Here is a 22,159-nt window from a genome sequence, read left to right as displayed (position 1 = left end):
CATCTGGAGGGCACTAGGTTGAGGAAGGCTGCATCAGGGTCATTTCTTAAAAGCGTTCCCCCCATCCACCTCTATGTTGCTGCTTCTGTGTCTAAATACAGGAAGCAGACTCTCTGCCTAATTTATAGCAGTATCACTGAAGTATGTTGGAAGTGCAGTTAGGAGACAGGCAGCTTTATTCCCAGCTGGTGGACTTACATTAGAAGGCTGGAGGGAGGGGGGAAAGTCCTGGTTATAGATCTTGTGCACAATTAAGAAATACACTGAAACTTAGAGAGGCTTTTCCAACATATTTGCAATCTAAGGACAGGCTATTAACATATTTGGAGGCAACAAGCTTCAAAGGAAAGAGGCGTAGTTATTGTGTAGCAGCAAAAATGTTAATTTGCAAAAAGATATTGGAAATATTTATATTTAAAAAAACAGTTTATCCAATTTATGGGACCTGGCTATCATGAATAGAATCACGTATGCATGTGAAGATGGGCAAGCAATACATTTGGAGAGGAACAGAAAATCATATCATACCATTTTCTTCAAGGAGGAGGTGGTATACATGCCTCTCCTGCTTTCTTATTTAATCCCCACAACAAGCTTGTGAGGTGGGCTAGTAACTGAGAGGCAGTGACTGGTCCAAGGCCACCCAGTGAGTTTCGTGGCAGAGCGGGGATTTGAACTTTGGTCTCCCAGCTCCTAGCCAGACACTCTAACCATGACACCGATAATGTATTAAGGGCAACTCTTACATTTTGCAAGAAATTATCTTTGTCAAAGTGCTTTGTCAAAGGTGTTTAAAATCTTACATAATGTATCTCTGTCTAAAACACAGATTTAAGACAACAAAACACACACTTGGCACCCTCAATGAGACTGCTATGGGGCAGATGTTCCTGAGCAGTCCTAGGAACTGGCAGGTTGACTTGAACAGCAGATGGCTGCATTTGAGGGCCTGAAGGAACTGCTCACTCACCACAAAAACCTTGTAATAAGAGGGTTCGACTATGCAGCACCACAAAGCCAGCAGTTGAAGGGAAGAAGAAATGGGGGGGGGTTCCCTAAAGAGCTTTGGGGCAGCAATTTTGTTTACCGCACTCCAATACTGCAGCTAAAATTAGCAGAGATTCCAGTTCTGAACAGCAAGGTGGATGTGAAAAATGAGAATCTTTAAAAAAGCTGATGGTTTCCTGCAGATCTTGCTGGACTGCAGCCTCTCCCATCATCCTTGACCACTTGACCATGCTGGCTGGGGTTGATGGCAGCTGGAGTCCAACAACATCTGGAGGGAATCAAGTTCAAGCCATTTTCAAATATCTCAAGGGCTATCACACGGAGGATGGAGCAAGCTTTTTTTCTCCTGCTCCGGATGGCTGGACTCAAACCAAGTTAAAAGGAAGGAGATTCTGACTGAATATCAGGAAGACCTTTCTGTCAGTAAGAGTTGTTCAACAATGGAAAGGTGATGGACTCTTAGTGGACTCTCCTAGCCTCTAAGCAGAGGCTGGGTGGCCATTTGTCATGTCTGATCTAGTTGAGATTCCTGCATTGCCTTCCAACTCTGCAATTCTATGATTCTATGTTAATTGAGAAGGTGGAAGTAAAACAACCATCACACAGAACTGAAACTGAAAACTGGCTTTGGACAGGGGCTGTCACAAAGCTGAGCAGACCAGGGAGCTCCTGCCACCACCTCCTGAAGCTGGCCTGAGAATATTATGCACAATTTATTCTAATATTCATCTATTTATTATTATATTTTAAATGGTGGTAATTGGCTGAATAATAATAATAATAATAATAATAATAATAATAATAATTTATTTATACCCCACCCTCCCTGGGCTCAGGGCAGCTAACACCAATAAAATTACCATAAAACATAATGGGGGGGAACCAATTTATTAAAATATGGGTTAAAATACAATTTAAAATGCAGTCTCATTTTAATAGTAGCCCATAGATCAAAACCATAAGGGGAGGGAAACATAAGGCTCAGACCGAGTCCAAACCAAAGGCCAGGCGGAACAGCTCTGTCTTGCAGGCCCTGTGGAGATGTCAAGTGCCGCAGGGCCCTAGTCTCTTGTGAAAGAGCATTCCACCAAGTCGGGGCCAGTACTGAAAAGGCCCTTGCCCTAGTTGAGACCAATCTAACCACCTTGCAGCTTGGGACCTCCAAAGTTTTGTTATTTGTGGGCCTTAAGGTCCTCCGTGGGGCATACCGGGAGAGGCGGTCCTGTAGGTACGAGGGTCCTAGGTAGAAGAGGTAGCTAATGTGTTGCCCTCCAGATGTTGGACTCCAATTCCCATAGGGAGTTCAGAGGAAGGGCCACAGCTCAGTGGTAGAGCACCTGCTTGGCATGCAGAAGGTTGTGGGTTCAATCCCCAGCATCTCCAAGTAGGGTTGGGAGAGTTGCCCTGTCTGAAACCCTGGAGAGATGCTGAGAGTCAACGATGCTGAGCTAGATGCCCCAATGGTCTGGCTCAGCAGAAGGTAGCTTTCTGTGTTCCCACCAGTCCCAGCTAGCATGGATGGCAGGAACACCTGGAGGGAATCACATTGGCTACATCAAAGACAGAGAGAGAGAGAGAGAGAAAGGAAGGAAGGAAGGAAGGAAGGAAGGAAGGAAGGAAGGAGGGAGGGAGTCTGCCTCTGCTCCACACATACAGTAGAATAGACCTCTTCAGAATGCAGGTACACATAATCACATTTTTTAATTCTCTCTTATGTAAAACACTCTCGGCAAGTAGAAAACTAGCACATCAGGAAACAGGGTGAGCTAGAACCTCTCTCTCCCTGATGTGTTCTCTTCCCCACTCCACCGCCATGCATACAGTGGGTGAGCATTCAAAAACTGTGCCTCTCCACCTGCAGGGTGAAGTAGTGCTGATCACCTGTTGTTGCACTCTAGAGCAGACCTCACTCACTGCCATTCTTCCTTCTCCATCTTCTGTTGTCAAAGGTACAGTTTGCAATCAGCATCACTGATTCCACCAAGATCAGCAAATCTTTTGAGCTCAAAATGGGAAGGCACCACCAGGAGCTACATTTCCTGTTTGCATAAAGGGAGCAAAAGCTAAGGGGTCTAAGGAGAGTGCCCCAATCTGGGCCAACAAGCAATCCAAAGGCCACCCTCACAGCCCCCTCAAATGCACAAACACTTCCCAAGGCTGCCTCAGCTGAGAGAGAAAGAGAAAGCAAAAAGAGGGAGAGAGAGAGATGGCCTAAGCTGGGGAGGCATGACTAGGTGTGCTCAGGGGGTGCCCTCTTCTCAGGCTTATGGCCCAGGTGTGGGAAAGCTTTGGCCCTCCAGTTGTTGCTGAACTACAACTCCCACCCATTGCCTGATGGGAGCTGTAGTTCAGCAACCTCTTGAAAGCCAAAGATCCCACTGATTGTTTGCAAGCCAGCAAGGTGGTCAGAGAGGATTCAGGAAGGAACAGCTCTGAAGCAATCTGGCAAGCAGAAGCAGAGAGAATGCTTGCACGAGGGAAAGACAGAACACAGGGAGGATGTGGAGACACCCCTCTCCCTTGCCACAAAGGCCTGAACATTCTACACAGAAGTAGGGCTCCTTTCACCCATCTTTAACTTATTTTTAAATTTTATAAATCATGCTTTAAGCAATGACCACATGCAACAGCCCAGCGAACACTAAATAGTGTTCTTAGCAGCACAGCACATAGGTAAATGTTCAAGCAACTGATTTGTCTGGCAGACAGATTTTCCATCCCCCCCCCCCAAAATGCTCAGAAGAAAGCACTCAGCTCATCCAAAGAACAATATTTTTTATTACACAAGTGAATTGCAAAGGCTTATCATCCATAGCTACCTTGCTCTCTGACCATTTTCCGCTTTACTTAATCTAATTTTATCTGGAGCACAAGTTGAGAACATTTAAAAAGAGTACTTTGAAAAAAACGTGTGGAACGGAACACAGTATTATATGGGACAGGGGGAGGGCAGGTGTGGAGGACTCCCTGGTCCTAAATGGGGTAACTGTGCCCCTGAAGGACCAGGTGCGCAGCCTGGGAGTCATTTTGGACTCACAGCTGCCCATGGAGGCACAGGTTAATTCTGTGTCCAGGGCAGCTGTTTATCAGCTCCATCTGGTACGTAGCTTAAGACCCTACCTGCCCGCAGACTGTCTCGCCAGAGTGGTGCATGCTCTAGTTATCTCCTGCTTGGACTACAGCAATGCACTCTATGTGGGGCTACCTTTGAAGGTGACCCGGAAACTGCAATTAATCTAGAATCCGGCAGCTACACTGGTGACTGGGAGCGGCAGCCGGGACCACATAACACCAGTCCTGAGAGATTTGCATTGGCTCCCAGTACGTTTCTGAGCACAATTCAAAGTGTTGGTGCTGACCTTTAAAACCCTAAACGGCCTCGGTCCTGTATACCTGAAGGAGCGTCTCCACCCCCATCGTTCTGCCCGGACACTGAGGTCCAGCACCAAGGGCCTTCTGGTGGTTCCCTCATTGCGAGAAGTGAGGTTGCAGGGAACCAGACAGAGGGCCTTCTCGATAGTGGCGGCCATCCTGTGGAACAGCCTCCCTTCAGATGTGAAGGAAATAAGCAGCTATCCTATCTTTAAAAGACATCTGAAGGCAGCCCTGTTTAGGGAAGTTTTTAATATTTAATGCTGTACTGTTTTTAACACTCAATTGGGAGCTGCCCAGAGTAGCTGGGGAAACTCAGCCAGATGGGTGGGGTATAAATAAATTATTACTGTTGTTGTTGTTGTTGTTGTTGTTGGCATGTTATTACAGTGCAACGCATGCCCCCCCATCTTAATTTCAAGGTAAATTGACAAATAAAGATTTTGCAATACCGCATAGGTAAACTACTTAGAGCAGGGGTCTGCAACCCGCGGCTCCGGAGCCCCATGTGGCTCTTTTACACCTTTGCCGCGGATCTGGGGCGGATACTAGCGAGGGGAGGAGGCACATTGTGCACCCCGACACTCCCCACTGTGGCGGGCGCTGTACTGGCTGTGATGTCGCATGGGGGCGGTGCGTGAGTTAGTCACGGACCGTCCCGACGTCACCTTCCCACCCGTCCGCTACATTGTAAGGGGCATGTACGCTGGTCACTGCATTGAAAGGGGGCATGTACGCTGGTCACTGTTTTGAAGGGGAGTGAAGAACACACACACACACAAAAAGGGTAACTTGTTAATTTAACGTTTATTTCTATGAGGAGGAGTAATTCTGAGGGGTCAAACAAAGAAATAATTTTAAAAAGTGACAAAAAAGTTATTTTTATAATGACGAGTTTTGCGGCTCCCAGTTTTTCCCCCTTCGGAAACGGGTCCAAGTGGCTCTTTTTGTCTTAAAGGTTGCAGACCCCTGACTTAGAGATTATTGTTAGGGTGAGCAACATTATAAAATACGTAACAATTTAATCAGACAATGCCTCTCTAGCCAGTACATGGCAGCCCTGGGGCCTTGTTAGAGACAGTGACCACCTTTCAGCAACTGAGGCTGACGCACCAGATACGTACACACACAAACACAAAGGCACTCTCCAGACTTAGATACAAAGCTAGACAGCAAACTTTTGATCAGAAGCTTTGTTTGATGTCTGGAATGTTACACATAATAGCCAAGTTAAAACTGCCTCTGACATTTGTAGTGCACAGCAAACCTCAACAGGGGGTGGAATAGGAGTTGCTTAAATAGCTGGTTCTTTGCAGAGTGCTTTTTGGAACTAAAAGAATTAAGGGAAAGGGGACTCATCCTTGGAAGGCTGGGAAAAGAGAGAGACAAAATGCAAGTCCCCCAAAGTGGACAGCTTGCTTTGCTAAAGACCCCACACTCAGTGGTGCACTGCTATTGAGGTCTGAAGAGCCAAACTTGCTCCTAGGAGTGTAAGAGGAGCCCTGATGGATGCCCCATCTGGTCCAGCCTCCTGTTCTCCCAGTGGCTGACCATGACAGCAAGTCTCCCTTCCTGTGGTTTCCAGCAGCTGGCAATCAGAAGCATTGCTGCTTCCAACAGTGGAGGAAGAGCATACTCACTGATCCAGCCTCATGCTCCATGAATTGTCCAATCCTCTTTTAAAGCCATCCAGGTTGGTGGCCATCACTGCCTTCTGTGAGAGTGAGTTGCATGGCTGAACTATGTGCTGCATGAATAAGTCATTTTTTAAAAAAAATCTGTCCTGAATCTTCCAACTTTCTGCCTCACTGGATGTCCACGAATTCCAGTGCTATGGGAGAGGGAGGAAAAAAATTCTTTATCCATTCTCTCCATGCCATGCATAATTCTGTAAGCTTCTATCATGTCACCTCCTACTCACCTTCTCTCTAAACTAAAAACTCCTTAAATGCTGCAACCTTTCCTCTGCAGCAGAGACTTCCTGGTTCACGGCCCTCAGTGCTGCAGCAGTCCATAGGCTTCTGGCTAGAAATATATATCCTGGGCCTTTGGGCAGGCTTGCCATGAGTACTTTGTTCTGTTCTGCTGATCTAAACCACAGGTGCCTCTAGCCTAGTATAAGACTACTCTGACTGGCAGCAGCTCTTCCACAGAGGCCCATCCCAGCCACCAAGATGTTTTTGACTGGAGATGAAAAGCATTGAAACTTGGGGCCTTTGGGGAACCTGCAGCAGAGCAGGTGCTCCTACAAACCATCTTACTGTCACTCTATTTGTAGGCCAACACGTTTCCAAGCTACTGCTTCATTTGTTAGCCACCTTGAATACTGTTCACAATAGAAAAGCAACCTGCAAATAAATGGAACCATTAATCCAAGGAAGCTAATGCTGAAACAGTCCCCCGGCCACACTGAGTAGGGACATGAACCTCTCACACCTCTTATGCCAGTAAGCCCAGTGGGCTCTACCTTTCCATCTTCCTCCACCCTCTGCTCCTGTCACATATTATTAAGGGGAGCAAATAGTGGGGGAGCTCCCTCCTTTCTTAAAACCAGCAAATCTCATGCACAATGCAAAACCTCAAGGCCTTCTCAAAATGCCATTCAGGATCCACAGTAACTACCGTATTTTTCGCTCTATAAGACACACTTTCCCCCTCCTAAAAAGTAAGGGGAAATGTGTGTGCGTCTTATGGAGCGAATGCAGGCGGGAGGCTCTGCTCAGTGCTCTCTTTAAAGAGCCGCACACGCGCTCCGCACGCTCTTTAAAGGGAGCGCGGCTCTTGCGGGAGCCTTCCTCCCGCTGCCCAGGAGAGGCTGTGCGCGGCTATCCCACAAGCCAGGACAGCAAGTGGGATCGCTGCGCCCCGCTTGCTGTCCTGGCTTGTGGGATAGCCAAGCACAGCCTTTTCCGGGCAGGGGGAGCCTTCATCCCGCTGCCCGGGGGAGGCTTTGGTGGCTATCCCATAAGCCAAAACAGCAAGAGGCTATCCCAGAAGCCAGATCCCTTTTGCTGTTCTGGCTTCTGTGATTCAGAATATATTTTTTTCTTGTTTTCCTCCTCCAAAAACTAGGTGTGTCTTATGGTCTGGGGCGTCTTATAGAGCGAAAAATGCAGTATTTGATGTATCTGTTTGATGTCATGCAATCAAGAACAGGAATGGTAAATTAATCATTATTCATAATCAACATGAAAGGGGGGGGGAGAAACCTGAAGCAGCCTCTCTCGCCCTGCCCTGAACTTATTAACAGCTTGCCAGTGTTTTGTTTTGTTTTTTAAATCTGAAATAAAGAGTTGGAGACCTGAGCCTTCCAAAAAGACTGCAGCGACAGCAGTTTTTAATCAGCAATACAAACAAACCTTAATGCACTTTGCTAAACACACAGCATGAAATGTGAAATTTAAGAGCGAAACAGCCCCTCCACCCTCTCTCTTTTTCTAGGCAACTGGCTGACTTAAAAAATATCAACTGATGAAGGAGGGTAATTAAGCCTGCAGCCTTTCTCTTGTCACCAAATGGACTATTTCTGCGTGACTACTCCAGCACTCCAAACAGGTCCATAAATCACTTTTATCCCAGAAAAAACCCTGTTATTTGAATATTTGTCTATGTGTACCTACTTTAGATTATTTGACAACCTGAAAGCAGAACACCCAACTTTCTTCTGCTTAGAAACACACACCAGACAAACCCAAAATCTTTTTACGTGATCACCCAGAGTCCATGGCTTTTTACAAGCACAGTCTACTCCAAACAAAGACAACCAGAAAGAAGACTGTTTCTGTGGACTGGGACTTTCGCCTTGAGCCATTCTCCACCTCCTGGAACTTGTACAATGCCACCAACCGCTAGAAGACTCTGTGGATCACTCACAAGATCTACTCATCTGGGTTGGCATACTGGTCACCAACCAATCACTAAAGTCCATCAACAGTTCCTTCTGCCTCTGGAGGAATAGCTTGGAACTCGCCCATGAGGAAGAGGCCCCAAATCAGTGGTACAGCAGCAGTGTTCATTTCACAGCCTTTCTAGAAAACTACATCCAGTTAGCAAACACAATATTGAGCTAGATGTATTAATGTCCTGACTCAGTACAAGGCAGATCCACGGGTCCATGGAAAGGCTAATTCCATGGCTGGTATCTTTTTCATCAACCAGCTCCTGCAGCAACTTACGCTCCTCTGGATCAGACTTCCCAGCCTGGTGCTTTCCAGAAATTTTGCAAACTCCATCAGCCCCAGCCAACACAGCTGTAGTTCAAAACATATGGGCCAGGGAAAGCTGATCAAGAGAGAAGTGTCTGAGAATTGTACCACAACACCAGCTACCAGGAAGCAGAAGAGGCTTCTGTAAACATCTTCACTTATACTTTGTGTTCTGCACACGTTTAAATTGTCAGCAGCTTTGAGCGCCAGTCTTGGCTGAAAAGTGAGGGAGAAATATAACGTGAAGAAAGGTTAAGGTCTGCAGCTGGTGAAAAACAGAAAGATAGAATGCTACAAGCAGCCACAAAATAGCTGCTATGCTATGTTACTGGGGGGCTGCTCCTCAAAACCCAGAATTATAAACTCCACCAGAGCATGAAAGCATCCAACTGTTTTATCAGAAAACAGACAGTTTATCTATGAAGTTTGATTCTGCATTCGTTTTAGACACACACTCACACGCTGCAGTAAAACAGGCTGATGTTATTGTGGGGAGGGAACTGGTCACTTCCAAATCCTTGAACCTGCCAAGAAACTGCCCACTTTAAAGTTTGCTCCCTCCTTTAATCTTAAACAGCAATGGAAATTCTAAGTCCACCTGTTACTTCCTGCACTGATGCTTCTAAGACCTAAGCAGAACCTTCAGCAACCTGGAGCCCTCTAGATGTTTTGAACTGCAGATGGGAAGAGCTGAAGATAGACCTATACAGTGGTACCTCGGGTTACATACGCTTCAGGTTACATAGGCTTCAGGTTACAGACTCTGTGAGCCACAGAACTGCACCTCTGCAGGACAGAGGAGACAACCTGTTGCAGAGCACCTACAACTCACAGAGCTGAATCTCGGTGGTTGTTACTAGCCTGGGATGGAGGAGGGGCAGAGGAAGAGAGCCCATAGTCAGAGTAACTGTTGCAGGAAAAGTAGGCTTGTAAAGAATGCAGGAAGGGGTGTGTTCTGCACTGAAAAATGCAATTCGTTGTTGTGTTTTTATTTTTTAAAGAACAACTCCTTCATTGGCAAACAAATCTGCTGACTTCAGGATTTTCCCCAGAAGGGAGATCTGATTCATGGAAGTGAACACTCCCTCCTCAGAAATGGAACCAGAAGGGAGAGTATGACAGTGACAACAGCAGTCCCAAGTTAAGTGTGGTGTTTACACTGCCTGGAACATTTCAAACTTTGCCAACACGACAGTCCTGGTGTGCGTGACCTGCATCTGTGTCAACACCCACCCCGCAACTAGAGACCAAACTCACCAACCCCAATCTGCACCATCTGCAGGCAGAGAAGCTGGGGCAAACAGCAGCACCACCAGGCCCACAAAACAATCCACCTGCCAGACTGCTGAGCACCCAGCTCTAACATGATGCCTACCAAAGTATCACACCCCCTTTCAGGAACAGGGGATTTTTGACCCAACCCTTCTCTTACAATTGGCTTGCTGCTAAGAAAACGGAAGAGGAAGAATGACAGCGATTTGTGTGTTTTGTTTTTCCTGACAGCTGGGTGCCAGAAGGGCAGCATGCAGCAAGGATAGCAACCTTCTTGCTTGGACCAGCTCACAGCCATCCCCTTGAAAGGAAAACTGGGAACTCAAATCAGCAAAGAGTGCAGCAGAACACCACACACACAGGGAGGGAAGCTTGAAAAAGGAGGGAGGCAGCTTCATAAAAAGGACAAGGCAGAAAAAAGGAGCACCAGCTCTGGGGCATGAGCTAGACGGCCATGTCCACAAAGGCACGAATCAGGAAAAAGCAGCTCAGAAGGGAGGGAGATGGGGTTGCCATGGACCCAGGATGCCTGGGACAGAATATGATGCTAAGAGAACATGGATCCACCTGGCCAAGGGGGTGACATGAGGTTGTGCTGAGCAAGGACAGGGAGGCAGGACAATGAATTGGGGGGCAGGTAAGGAAGAGGTTTGAAGAAGCCAAGAGACAGTGGTGGGAGACCAGTGTTTAAACGTCGCATTGGGCCATGAAGCTCACTGGGTGGCCTTGTTGCTGTCGCTGCCTCTCCGCCTAACCTACCTAGCAGGGCTGTTGTGAGGATCAAATGAGGACAACCATGTACACTACATCGAGCTCCTGGGAGGGAAAGGTGGGATGCAGTAAATAAATAAAAAGGAGGAGAGCCAGGAGGAAGAGCTGGCTGAACCAGCGGCTGGGAGTTTTGTGGGAGGGGGGTTCTTGGTCTGAAGTTTTTACCTGCCTAAATCAACTCTGCAGTTCACTTCTATTTACATTTGGGTTTTCGGGTGCTGGTGGGCTGCAGTTGCAGGGACAGGTGCAAACAGGAGGACCAGGGGAGAGAGGTGGCAGGAACGGTGCTGGAAGGATGCAAAAGGAAAAGGGAGAGCAACGCAGCAAATACCTAATGGCGGGGGGCGAGAGGGAGGAGAGCTGGCTGCTCAATGGCAGCAGTTTAGTGCAATCTGCACTGAAGTTTAAATCCGAATTAGGCTTGTCGGGTTCACGCCTTGGTCTCCCTTTGAGAGCCAGACTATAAAGAAGGGGATGGTGAGAGAAGAGAGGAGAGCAGGCTGGCCACGGGCAGCAGCTCGGTGCAATCCGAATTAAGGCTTCGATTCGGATTAGGCTTGCTTCGGGGCGCGCAGTACCACCAACCCCTTTCCCTGCTGCAAGGGGGAGGAAAAGGGAGGTGGGCGGGAGAGGCAGGAACAGTAGAATGGGAGAGCTGCTTGGGCGAATTAAAGGTGCGCCCTCCTGCTCCGCTACCCGCCCGCCACGCAACCCCATTAAGCAAGGACAGAAAGGAGCTGGGGGGGTCTCTGGCGGGGCAGGCAGCTTCTTCAGTGTGCTTCATCTTAATCGAGGCTCTGATCCGGAGTCGATCCGGATCGTGCGTACTCCCGAGGCGGCGCCTCCCTCCCTCCCTCCCTAACTCACGCCGAGGGGCTCCCTCCGTGCTGGGCGACATCCTCGGGGGCGTCGTAGAAGAGCTCCTCGGTGTCGGAGTCGGACGCCATGCGGACGCGAAGCGGCGGACGGACCCACAAGGGAAACCGGAGCAGAAGTGGCGGCGGCGGCGGCAGCAACCGGGCCGGGCCTCGCGCGCGAAGTCTCGCGAGAGAGGGCTGGGGGGGTGGAGGGAGAAGGGGAGGGAAGCTGCAGAGCTACGAAGAGGGAAGCGAAGAGTTGGAGGGGTAGCCGCAGAGACACTTCTGGGTTCCACTCCGCCAGGGTTTCCCCCAGCAATCTGAGACTGTGCCTGCATGAAGCTCTAACTTCTCTTCATACCTCTTCTGGCTCTGGGAGACAAGGCAGGAGGGGATTGCTCAATTGTATGTACAGTATTAACATTAACTGTTAATCCATCCCCCACATATTGCTGTCAGCTCCCCAAGGCAAAGTGTAAGCAGTGATTTTTTTTTCCCTGAGGGTACTGAAGGTTATGCAGCACCTATCTTTTCTAGAAAGAAAAGCACTGGTTAAAAATGTGGCACTAACTCTAACAACTTCATAGTGAGTTCCGGCATCTTTTTTCCTAGAACAAAAGCACAGAGTTTTATTTTAAATAACTGCAGTAAACAGAATAGTCATCAGCATAACTATCAGATCATGGAATCACTCTGAAAGATGCCAGAGCATGCAGTACTGTGTGGAACAAGCCCCACACCATGAATAGGAGAGGAACATGTTGCCCCATCATCTGAGAATTTCACATCACTCCCTGGAAGTTAAAATGCGCTTCTCAGCTGCATCTTAATAAACAAAGGTGCTTGTGCCATCCAATCAAAAATTAGGAGCAAGAGAGCAGGGAGAGAATATCTGAAGGAACATGGAGGGGGACATATTATGCTTTGGGGGTGTTTTTCTGCTAAGGGGACAGGACACCTTCACCGCATCGAAGGGATGATGGACGGGACCATATATCGTCAAATCTTGGGTGAGCACCTCCTTCCCTCAGCCAAGGCATTGAAAATGGGTCGAAGATGGATATTCCAGCATGACAATGACACAAAACACACGGCCAAGGCAACAAAGGAGTGGCTCAAGAAGAAGCACATTAAGGTCCTGGAGTGGCCTAGCCGGTCTCCAGACTGTAATCCCATTGAAAATCTGTGGAGGGAGCTGAATGTTCCAGTAGCTACACATCAGCCTCAAAATCTTGCTGACTTGGAGAGGATCTGCAAAGAGGAGTGGGGCAAAATACCTCCTGAGATGTGTGCAAACCTGGTGGCCACCTACAAGAAAAGTCTAACCTCTGTAATTGCCAACAGGGGTTTTGCCACCAAGTACTAAGTCATCTTTTGCAAAAGGATCAAATACTTATTTCACTCATTATAATGCACATCAATCTCTGAGTTTTGCCTTCTGGATTTCTGGGGGTTTTCCTGTTGTTATTCTGTCTCTCACAGCTACAATAAACCTACCAGGACTCTGTCGAAGAAGGCACCTGAAGCAAGTCTCCTGTGAGCCTCAGCAGAGTGAGTAGGAGCTTTTAAAAAAATAATAAGGAAAAAAGACACACTCCCGGAAAACAAGCTTATATCGCAGCCAGATAAGGACTCTGGGAGTTGCCGGACAGCATTTTAAACATCCTCCCTTCCTTTGAGGCTCTTTGAAATCCCGCTGAAGCCATCCAAAACTCCTTGAGGTTATCTAAAGCTATTTGAGGCTAATTACAACGCTCCGAGTTTCCTTCAAACAAAGCCCTCAAATATACGGACGGGGAAAAGTAACCCAAATCTAGTCCGGGGATGGTACTCAGGCGGCAAACGGGAAAATGTAGCAGGGGATCAAATACTTTCCCCCCTCACTGTACACAGAGCCCTTCCTTTGGTTTCCTTACACCTCACGAGGGGACTGGCCCCACACCCAACAGAGTGGCAGCTTGAACCATGGATCACCACTTCAGAGGGGACCCAATGTTGTTGCATAGCCTTTAGATTCCCTTTCTCCAGGCCCACAGAAACAAACTCCAGCAACTGCTCAGAAGGATCTTCCAGTTCAAATCCTATCAGGGTGTAGGGCAACCGGGAGGTGTGGAGGCTGGGTATGATGTCCATTGAGGAAGAATGTGCTTTGATTGGCTGTGTAGTTCTGAAGACCATTCATCCCTAGGTTTGACTGACTTTCTCCCTGCTATGTACAAGGCCTGAAGTAAAGAAGACAAAGCTTCTCTGCTCCTTGCTCCTCAAATTGCTTTGCAAACACGTGCATATTAGGTACTAGGAGGAACGCTGACTAAAATACTGACGAATTTTCACAAGGCCTTTATCATATTTTTAACAAAATGCAAACTGTTCTATACGTTTTCACATGGAAAGAGGTGAGTGAGCAGAAAGTACCCCCTAGTGGGACAGTGAGCCAGTGGCACAACCAAGGCCATCACTTGTGAAGTCCTGAGGCTGCCTGGTCTTCAGTGCTTGGAGTGATGTTCTCCTGCACCAGCTGATGCCCTCCAGATGCCTAGGACTACAGTCCCCACCAGAGCCCCTCATTCATTTAGGTGTTCATGCTATGTAATCATGTACACGCTGAATAACAACAATAAAATGGATGCCAGGGCCATTATCAGCAATAAAGTTTTCTTATTTGCAGATAACACAAAGCACTTTGGAGCAAAAAGTGACCGAGGAAGGGTAACATCAATATCAGTGAGCTCCCGTTGCTCGGTCCCTGCTCCTGCCAACCTAGCAGTTCGAAAGCACGTCAAAAAGTGCAAGTAGATAAATAGGTACCGCTCCGGGGGGAAGGTAAACGGTGTTTCCGTGCGCTGCTCTGGTGTCAGTGTTCCGTTGCGCCAGAAGCGGCTTAGTCATGCTGGCCACATGACCTGGGAAAACCATTTGCAGAACAGACAAACTCCGTCTCCCTCGGCCTGTAAAGTGAGATGAGCACCGCAACTCCAGAGTCGTTTGCGACTGGACTTAACTGTCAGGAGTCCCTTTACCTTTATGAAGATTAAGGCACACCTCAAAAATCAAAATGATTTTACAGTCATACTTTACAGACTGTCCTCGGGTCTGGTATTGGACCACTTCAATCGGATATTCCCTGCCGAAGTAGACAGATCCTCCGAGCTGGAAGGCCCACCACTTGCCCCCTTGACCCGTGCCAGTCCTGGATGATTAGAGCATGTACAGATGAGGTGCAGCCCCCCCCCGGGTGAGATCATCAATCAGTCCCTTGGCACGGGGACTTTCCCAGGGGAGTTGAAGGAAGCAGTGGTGCATCTGCTCTTAAAGAAAACATCTCTAGATCCTTTAAATCTATCCAATTACCGCCCAGTTTCGAATCTTCCATACCTGGGTAAGGTAATTGAGAGAGCAGTTGCCGAACAGCTTGGTAGGTTTCTGGATGACCCATTTCAGTCTGGCTTTTGCCCTGGTTACGGGACTGAGACAGCTTTGGTCGTCCTAACAGATGATCTCCATAGACAGCTGGAGCGAGGCGGGTCGGGACTGCTGATTCTCTTAGATCTGTCAGCAGCCTTCAACATAGTTGATCACGAACTTTTGGACCACCGCCTTGCCGACATAGGGATTCAGGGCACAGTTCAACAATGGCTGCGCTCCTTTATCTCAGGTCAGGGACAGAGGGTGGCGCTAGGGAGGGAGTTGTCGCCGTGGCACTCCTTGATGTGTGGAGTCTCGCAGGGTGCAATCCTTTCCCCAATACTTTTTAATATCTTTATGCGCCCCCTTGACCAGATTGTCTAGAGCTTTGGGCTGGGTTGTCATCAATATGCTGATGACACCCAGCTTTATCTGTTGATGGACGGCCACCCTGACTCGGCCCCGGACACACTGACCAGATGCTTGGAAGCTGTGGCTAGATGGCTGCGTGGGAGCCGGTTGAAGTTAAATCCTTCGAAGACAGAGATCCTCTGGCTGGGTCCGGACGACATGGGGTTGGGGGGGCAACTCCCAGCTTTTGCGGGGGGCTCAATTAGTGCCAGCACCTTCTGTCAAGAGCTTGGGTGTAACCTTCGATGCCTCCCTTTCCATGGAGGCGCAGGTTGCACCCACAGCAAAAGTGGCATTTTTCCATCTCCGCCATATTAAGCAGTTGGTCCATTACCTTTCCCGCCCTGATCTGGCCACAGTGATCCATGCAATGGTCACCTCCAGGCTTGACTACTGTAATTCGCTCTACGCGGGGCTGCCCTTGAAGCTGACCCAGAAACTCCAGCAGGTGTAGAATGCTGCAGCGAGGCTCCTTACGGGGTCCTTGCCATGGGATCACATTCATCCAGTGCTTTACCAACAGTAATCCTCCAGCCTCTCCTGCAGAGGCTCAGGGCGGAGAGGCGGAGGGAACTAAGTTCTCACAGAAGAGTTTGGATTTGATATCCCGCCTTTCACTCCCTTTAAGGAGTCTCAAAGCGGCTAACATTCTCCTTTCCCTTCCTCCCCCACAACAAACACTCTGTGAGGTGAGTGGGGCTGAGAGACTTCAAAGAAGTGTGACTAGCCCAAGGTCACCCAGCAGCTGCATGTGGAGGAGCGGAGACGTGAACCCGGTTCCCCAGATTACGAGACTACCGCTCTTAACCACTACACCACACAGGAGGAATGCTCGCCTCCAGGCCAGGTGAGGCGAGTCACCTGTGGACCAGGGCCGCCCTATGCCTCAGAGGAGATAAAGGCCAGCCCACCCAGTCCCAGGTTGCGGGAGCAACATCGTTGGTTACCTGTTCCTGCAGGCACCCTGTCCTGCTTTCTGCCAGAGTTCCTGACCACGTTCGACTCTGTGCCTTGGACTCCGCTTCAGCCTCGGACCGGACACAGACCACGCCTCATGGTAACCCCCCCTCCCGGGAACAGCACAGGTACATTTGTAGTCTGCGCAGATGCGGACCGAACCATTAGGCTTGACAGGTGTGACGACCGGCGTTTCCCAGGGGGCATTAGGCACAGGCTCCAGCACTCCTTGCTCCATAAGCTGGTCCAGTTCCTCGCCTATACGGGGTTTCAGGGTGGATGGGAGCCGGCGGGCCTTGATCCTGACAGGTCGTACTGCGGGGTCAAGCTGTAGGGCAATGGGGGGGCGTATACTGTCCCAATTTCCCATCAAACCCCCCCTGAAATTCCTTGCATGTAGTGTCCACATCCACTTGTAAGTTAGTGCGGTTCACCCCGGTGATGGCTAGCTCCAGTGGTCCAAACCATGCCAATCCCAGTAGGCTAAAGTAGGGGCCCTAGACCACAAGCAAGTCCATTTGCCACGTCCGCCCTCGATATTGCACCCTGAAGGTCCCCACCCCCATTGTGGAGACCTTACGTTTATGGAAGTCCCGAATAGTAAATGGGGCCAGCCTGAGTTTGGGACCCCCACTAGGACACAGTTTCCTTAAGGTCTGTTGTGTATTGAGTCAAAGGATTTTATATCTGTATTATTATTGTCTGTATTTGCATTAGGGTAAAGTAACTGCCTTTTGGTTCCAGGGGGTACAGCTACTATTGGTTCATTTAAGCTGCTGTATTTGGATCCTCTGTCTTATTGGTTTCCTCCAAAAGGCAGGACTGTGATTGCCTGATATTGTTCCCTCCAAAATGTATCCTTTCTAGCTAGTTCCCTGTCCTTATAAATGTAGCTCTCCCCTCCTCAGTTCTCAGTCTTGTTTGCTTTAATAAAGAAGTGTTACTACAGAACGGTCTCCAGCATATTATGTCAAGAGAGCTGAAATCACAAACCCCACGTCACAACAAGGTCCTTGCTGAGATTATGGATAGAGTTGAACCTGTGTCAAGCTCCATGCGGCACGGGGCCGCCTCTGTACCTCTACATAATTTTTCTCTATGTTGGGGTGGGGCAACTGGTATACCTGGAAGTCCGTGAGCTCTGTCGAGTTGCTTTGGTGCGTTGGGCCCCGGGACCTGGGGCTGTTGGATTGGTCATCTGATGCCTGGCGTCGGGTGGGCCGAGCCCGACACACCCGGGCAATGTGTCCCGATTTGCTGCGCTGCCTGCACTCTGCGTTGCGGAAACGGCAGGTCCTCCTCTCGTGACTTTCTCCACAGCTTACGCAGTTCCCTCCTTCTCGTCGAGGCAGCTGTGGTGTGTGGGCTGCTTGAGTGCGCTGCTGTACTCGGTGCACCTCCTCCCTGTCGGATCCTGAGTCGTCGGTGAGGTCTTCGTGGTGGACCCTCGGTTGGGACGGCTGGCTCGGCCGTGCCTCTTGCGTCGACCTCTCGGCAGCTTCCGTTGCCAGGGCCTCCTCCAGAGTGACCTGAAATGTTAGGTCCTTCTTGGTGTAGAGGCGTCGTTGCAGCTTCTCATCCTTCAGGCCACAGATGAGGTGGTCACAAAGTATGTTCTCCAACTCTGAGAAGTTGCAGAACTGGGCAGCTTGGCGGAGAGAGGTCACAAACCCAGTTATGGTTTCCCTAGGGGCTTGCTGCTTTGCGTAGAAGGCATTTCAACGAGCCACCACCGAGGGCTGCAGCGAGAAGTGCCCCTTCCATTATTATTTTGTAAGGAACAGTAGCGACGTCTTCAGGTGCAAGGAGAGGCCGGGCGATTTCGAATGTCTCCTCTCCGTAGACGCTGAAGAATATTGCCCTCTTCTTGGTGTCATTGGTGACCCCTTTGGCTTCTAGGAGGAAGGTGAAACGGGAGGCGTATGCTTCCCAGTCTCTTGATTCTGGGTTGAACTGTGAGAAGCTGCTGTTGGTTGCCATTCTGAGTTCCTTGGGTCCCGGAGCTGAAGCCTGGATACACGGTGCGAGGCAGCGGTGCGGCAGGTGGCGGTGCTATGCTGCTGTGTGTGGCGGTCAGTTCAGCGGGATCCCACCTTCGTCGCCAGTGAAATATACTCAGAGTCGAGTGTGGATTTCTTGCTCTTTATTCAGGTTATAGTAGCGAGGAATGGAAGTTCCCCCAAACTGTCTGCTTTATATACATTATTTACACAATGGGCCACACGTGATTGGCTAATTCCGGGATTCTCCTGTAGGCCAATCAGGTTGCAGATTCACTTCCACCTGGAGCTGGATTGGGTGGCTCCTGCGAACCAATCAGACTGCTGCATTCTGAATCCTATTGTTCTAGGACCAATCAGACTTTGTGGGTTACCTCCTGTCAAGCATACCAAGAGAAGAGATCTGCACTGCCAGCAGCTAAGGGCAACACCTGGGAGATGACCAAGACACCCTGATTGAGGGTGCACATCGATCTTGGTGGCCCCTTTCATGGCCGGACCTTTATGGTACTGGTGGACGCCTATTCCAAATGGCTGGAGGTGGCCCTGATGCCCTCCACCACTACTGAAGCTGTCATCCGGGTGCTGTGGGGCCTGCTTGCAACTCAAGGGTGTCCTGATGTCCTTGTCTTGGACAATGGACCTCAGTTCACATCAGGCACCTTTGAAAGGTACCTCCAGGGGCTGGGCATCCGCCATGCCCTAACAGCACCATTTCACCCGGCCAGCAATGGGCAGGCCGAGAGAATGGTGCGTTCAGCAAAAGAGGCACTGGCGCGCCTGGAACAGAGGGACTGGCACGAGCAGGTCACTGAATACTTGCATGTGCAGCACATCACTCCTCATGTAGCCACAGGGTGGAGCCCGGCCGAACTGCTAATGGGCCGCGCCGCCGCCTCCGGTCTCTGCTTGACCGGCTGCCCCCGGACTCTGGTGTGGCTGAGCCCCCGGGCTGTACTAAGGCGCCACGGTCCTTTGTTCCAGGGGATCAGGTTTTTGCCCAGAACTTTGTGGGGGACATTCCTTGGGTGCCAGCCACGGTAGTGGGAGTCACGGGGCCCCGTTCATACCAGGTGGCACTTGAGAACGGACACTTGTGGCGCCGGCACATAGACCAGCTAAGGCACAGGGTTGGGGATTTGGACACTACCACTGTGCCCCCAACTGTGGCCCCAGCTCTGGAGCGGTTGCTAATGGAAGGCGAGGTTTCACCTACATCTTCCTCACAAACTGCGGGCATGGAGCCGAGCCGAGCCTTTTCAGTGGATCTGCCTGGCTCTCCAGAGACTTGGACCACCGCCATGCCTGACCGTCCGCTGAGTCCGCTCACGTTGGTTCCTTCGACAGCAGTGGAGCCAGGGAACTTGGGCTCAACGCTACATTTGGTCACAGCCAGAATCGGGCAGCCACCCGGATTCTGGTACTGGCCCTTGGCAGTCTGAAAGGGTTTCCAAGCGCCCAGCTTATTTAACGGACTATGTTCACCGGACAAACTGCACATGTAAAGCTGTATGGTGAATAGGGTCAATTAATATGCTTACGTGCCTTACTGAAACCAATAAGGGTATTGCTGTATGTAATGGAACCACTATGATTGTAACTAATGCCTTATCTCGGTGGGGAGGGGTGTTATGTATTGAAGTTCTCTCCCCCCCATTTTGTTTATTAATTTTCACATTAATCACATACAAAAGAGACAAGAAAAAAAGAAAAATGAAAAACATTACAATACACACAAATAAATAAAAACACATAAAAGAAAATTTTAACTTCCAAATCCTGATTTCATTACATTGATGACTGACTTCAAGTCCCCTCTAACTGAATTTCATTTTAATACCTAATTAGCAGTTCTCCAAATTTCTGATAATATTAACTTCTTTCATTTACTAACTTCTTCTCCATTTTTAATATTCCAATCCTTAATATTTATTAACAACCTAATCTTATTCTATCCCTAAGCCTAATTTTTACTTCCAAGAAATTTCTCTTTATCTTATATTACAGTATTTAGCCAAATATTCTTTAAAGTTATTCCAGTTCTTTTGTGTCTCCTCTTCTTTCTGGTCGCGGATTCTTCCAGTCAGGTCAGTCAGCTCCAAAAAATCCATCATCTTCATCTGCCATTCTTCTATTGTTGGTATCTCTTGTGATTTCCAATTTTTGGCTAATAAAATTCTTGCCGCTGTAGTGGCATACAAAAACAATCTAACATCTTTTTTGGGCAATTCCAATCCTTATGTATTAAAGTTCTCACCCTGGCCACCAGGGGTATTGTGTATATACCAGTAGTTTTCACTCAGGTCCTCATAAGTTAATTTCGGTGGGAAACCCTGTTGTTGTTACAATGTTGACAGCGAAATATAAAAGCAGGCTGACTGAGCTGTTCAGTTCAGTTCAGTTCCAGCTTACTATAAAGAACCATTTGGAGAAATCTCTGTGTCGACTGCTATGTCCGCCCACAACTTAATAAAACTCCTTTCCACATGCAACAGCAGTAGTGTGCATTAGCAGAAACCTTTTGCAAAGTTTGGCATTTTTTGACCTTTGCACAAGATCTTTGGGGTGGGGGAGGGGGAGGGAGAGGATGGATTCATCTGGGGGAAAATTCTTATTTCTCTGGATTGTTGATTTTGTCTACCTTTTCATGGCAAGGCGGGCTGTAGGACAGAGGCAGGACTGCTGATGTAACATAACTTCCAAGGGTCCAGAAATTGTGGGATGTCCCTATTTCTTTTAGGTATCACAATTTCTAATGGTGCCACGGAAAATTCCACTTTCAGAAACAAGCTGGACGCTTCTCCTTGCTCTCTGCCTGGAGCAGCCACAGAGATTCCATTCTTAGAGCAGAAAGGAAGGCTGGGGAGAGAGAAGCTGCTTGGAAAGAACAGTTTCATTTCAGGCTGATTACTCTTTTGCCCTATAGTACGCACTTTTCCCCCTCCAAAAATGAAGGGGAAATGTGTGTGCATCCTATGGGGCGAATGCAGGCTTTCGCCGACCCCTCTCGCTCTCCAGGCTTCAGGAAGCTATCCGCAAGCCTTGGGAGCTCCGCAGGAGTTCCTGTCGGGTTCCCAAGGCTTGCGGACAGCAGCCTGCAGCCCAAAACCCGGAGAGCGCAGCAGAGCACACCCCGGGCTTTGGGCAGCTCTCCGCAAGCCTTGGGAGCCTGATGCGACTTCCCGCCGGGCTCCCAAGGCTTGCGGATAGCAGCCTGTTCTGGGGGCTGGGGTCGGGGGAAGCTCGGGCTTCCACTGCCCCAGCCCTGTGCCTGGGGGGGGGATAATTTTTTTTCTTTATTCCCCCCCCCAAACTAGGTGCGCCCTATGGGCCAGTGCGCCCTATAGGGCAAAAAATACTGTATTTTCTCCCTTTCCCACTTGCTCTCGATTATGGTGGAAAGGGAACTTTGCAACCACTTTGTCTTGACATTTGCTAAATGTCCCACTCGGGGGTACTGTCTGCTTACTTATCCATGTTGAAACAGTTTGCATTTAAAAAAAGTTCTTGTGAAAATTCATCAATAATTTAGTCGGCATTCCTCCTAGTACCTAATATGCACATGTTTGTAAAACAATTTGAGGAGAAACTGTTGAGCAGAGAAGCTTTGTCTTCCTTGCTTTAGGCCTTTATTTATTTGTTTTATTGAATTTAAACACTGCTCCATACCCGCAGGTCTCAGTAATGGTCTCTGTTGGAATCCAAGGCTGTGGCTATGGAAGAAGCAAGACCCTTTCGGGGTGTCAGTGATGTGAGCCCTTTCATCATAGGCTCAGGTTGTATATATGTGTAAATAATCCATATATATATAAGACCACAGTCTCTGCCATGCCTCATTTACAAAATGAAACAAGGGCCTGGGTAGGTGCTTGGACCCCTGGAATCTCACACTGCTTGAAGA

At 48.9% G+C, this 22,159-nt stretch overlaps 2 protein-coding genes across 3 annotated transcripts in view; one reads left to right on the top strand and one right to left on the bottom strand.

Annotated features, from left to right (window-relative positions):
- The window catches only part of WDR44 (WD repeat domain 44), a 43,729-nt gene extending 32,063 nt beyond the window's left edge, over positions 1–11,666 (bottom strand). For both annotated transcript variants that reach the window (XM_053374530.1, XM_053374532.1), the window contains exon 1: positions 11,496–11,666. In XM_053374530.1, coding sequence (XP_053230505.1) covers positions 11,496–11,575 — 80 coding nt within the window. In that variant the 5' untranslated portion in view covers positions 11,576–11,666. The remainder of the gene's footprint in view (positions 1–11,495) is intronic.
- Positions 11,667–18,635: 6,969 nt separating this feature from the next.
- On the top strand, positions 18,636–19,899 carry LOC128406814 (uncharacterized protein K02A2.6-like). Its single transcript, XM_053374533.1, has one exon. The coding sequence runs from the start codon at positions 18,763–18,765 to the stop codon at positions 19,300–19,302; it is 540 nt and encodes a 179-aa protein (XP_053230508.1). The 5' UTR covers positions 18,636–18,762; the 3' UTR covers positions 19,303–19,899.
- The last annotated feature ends 2,260 nt before the right edge of the window (positions 19,900–22,159 follow it).

Source organism: Podarcis raffonei, chromosome Z (assembly GCF_027172205.1).
Source record: "Podarcis raffonei isolate rPodRaf1 chromosome Z, rPodRaf1.pri, whole genome shotgun sequence".
NCBI lineage: Eukaryota > Metazoa > Chordata > Lepidosauria > Squamata > Lacertidae > Podarcis > Podarcis raffonei.
This window is presented reverse-complemented; position numbering and strand designations above follow the sequence as displayed.

What these genes read in the sequence shown, in the direction of transcription:
- LOC128406814 (XM_053374533.1), top strand. Translation starts at nt 18,763, where the DNA reads ATGGTACTGGTGGACGCCTATTCCAAATGGCTGGAGGTGGCCCTGATG.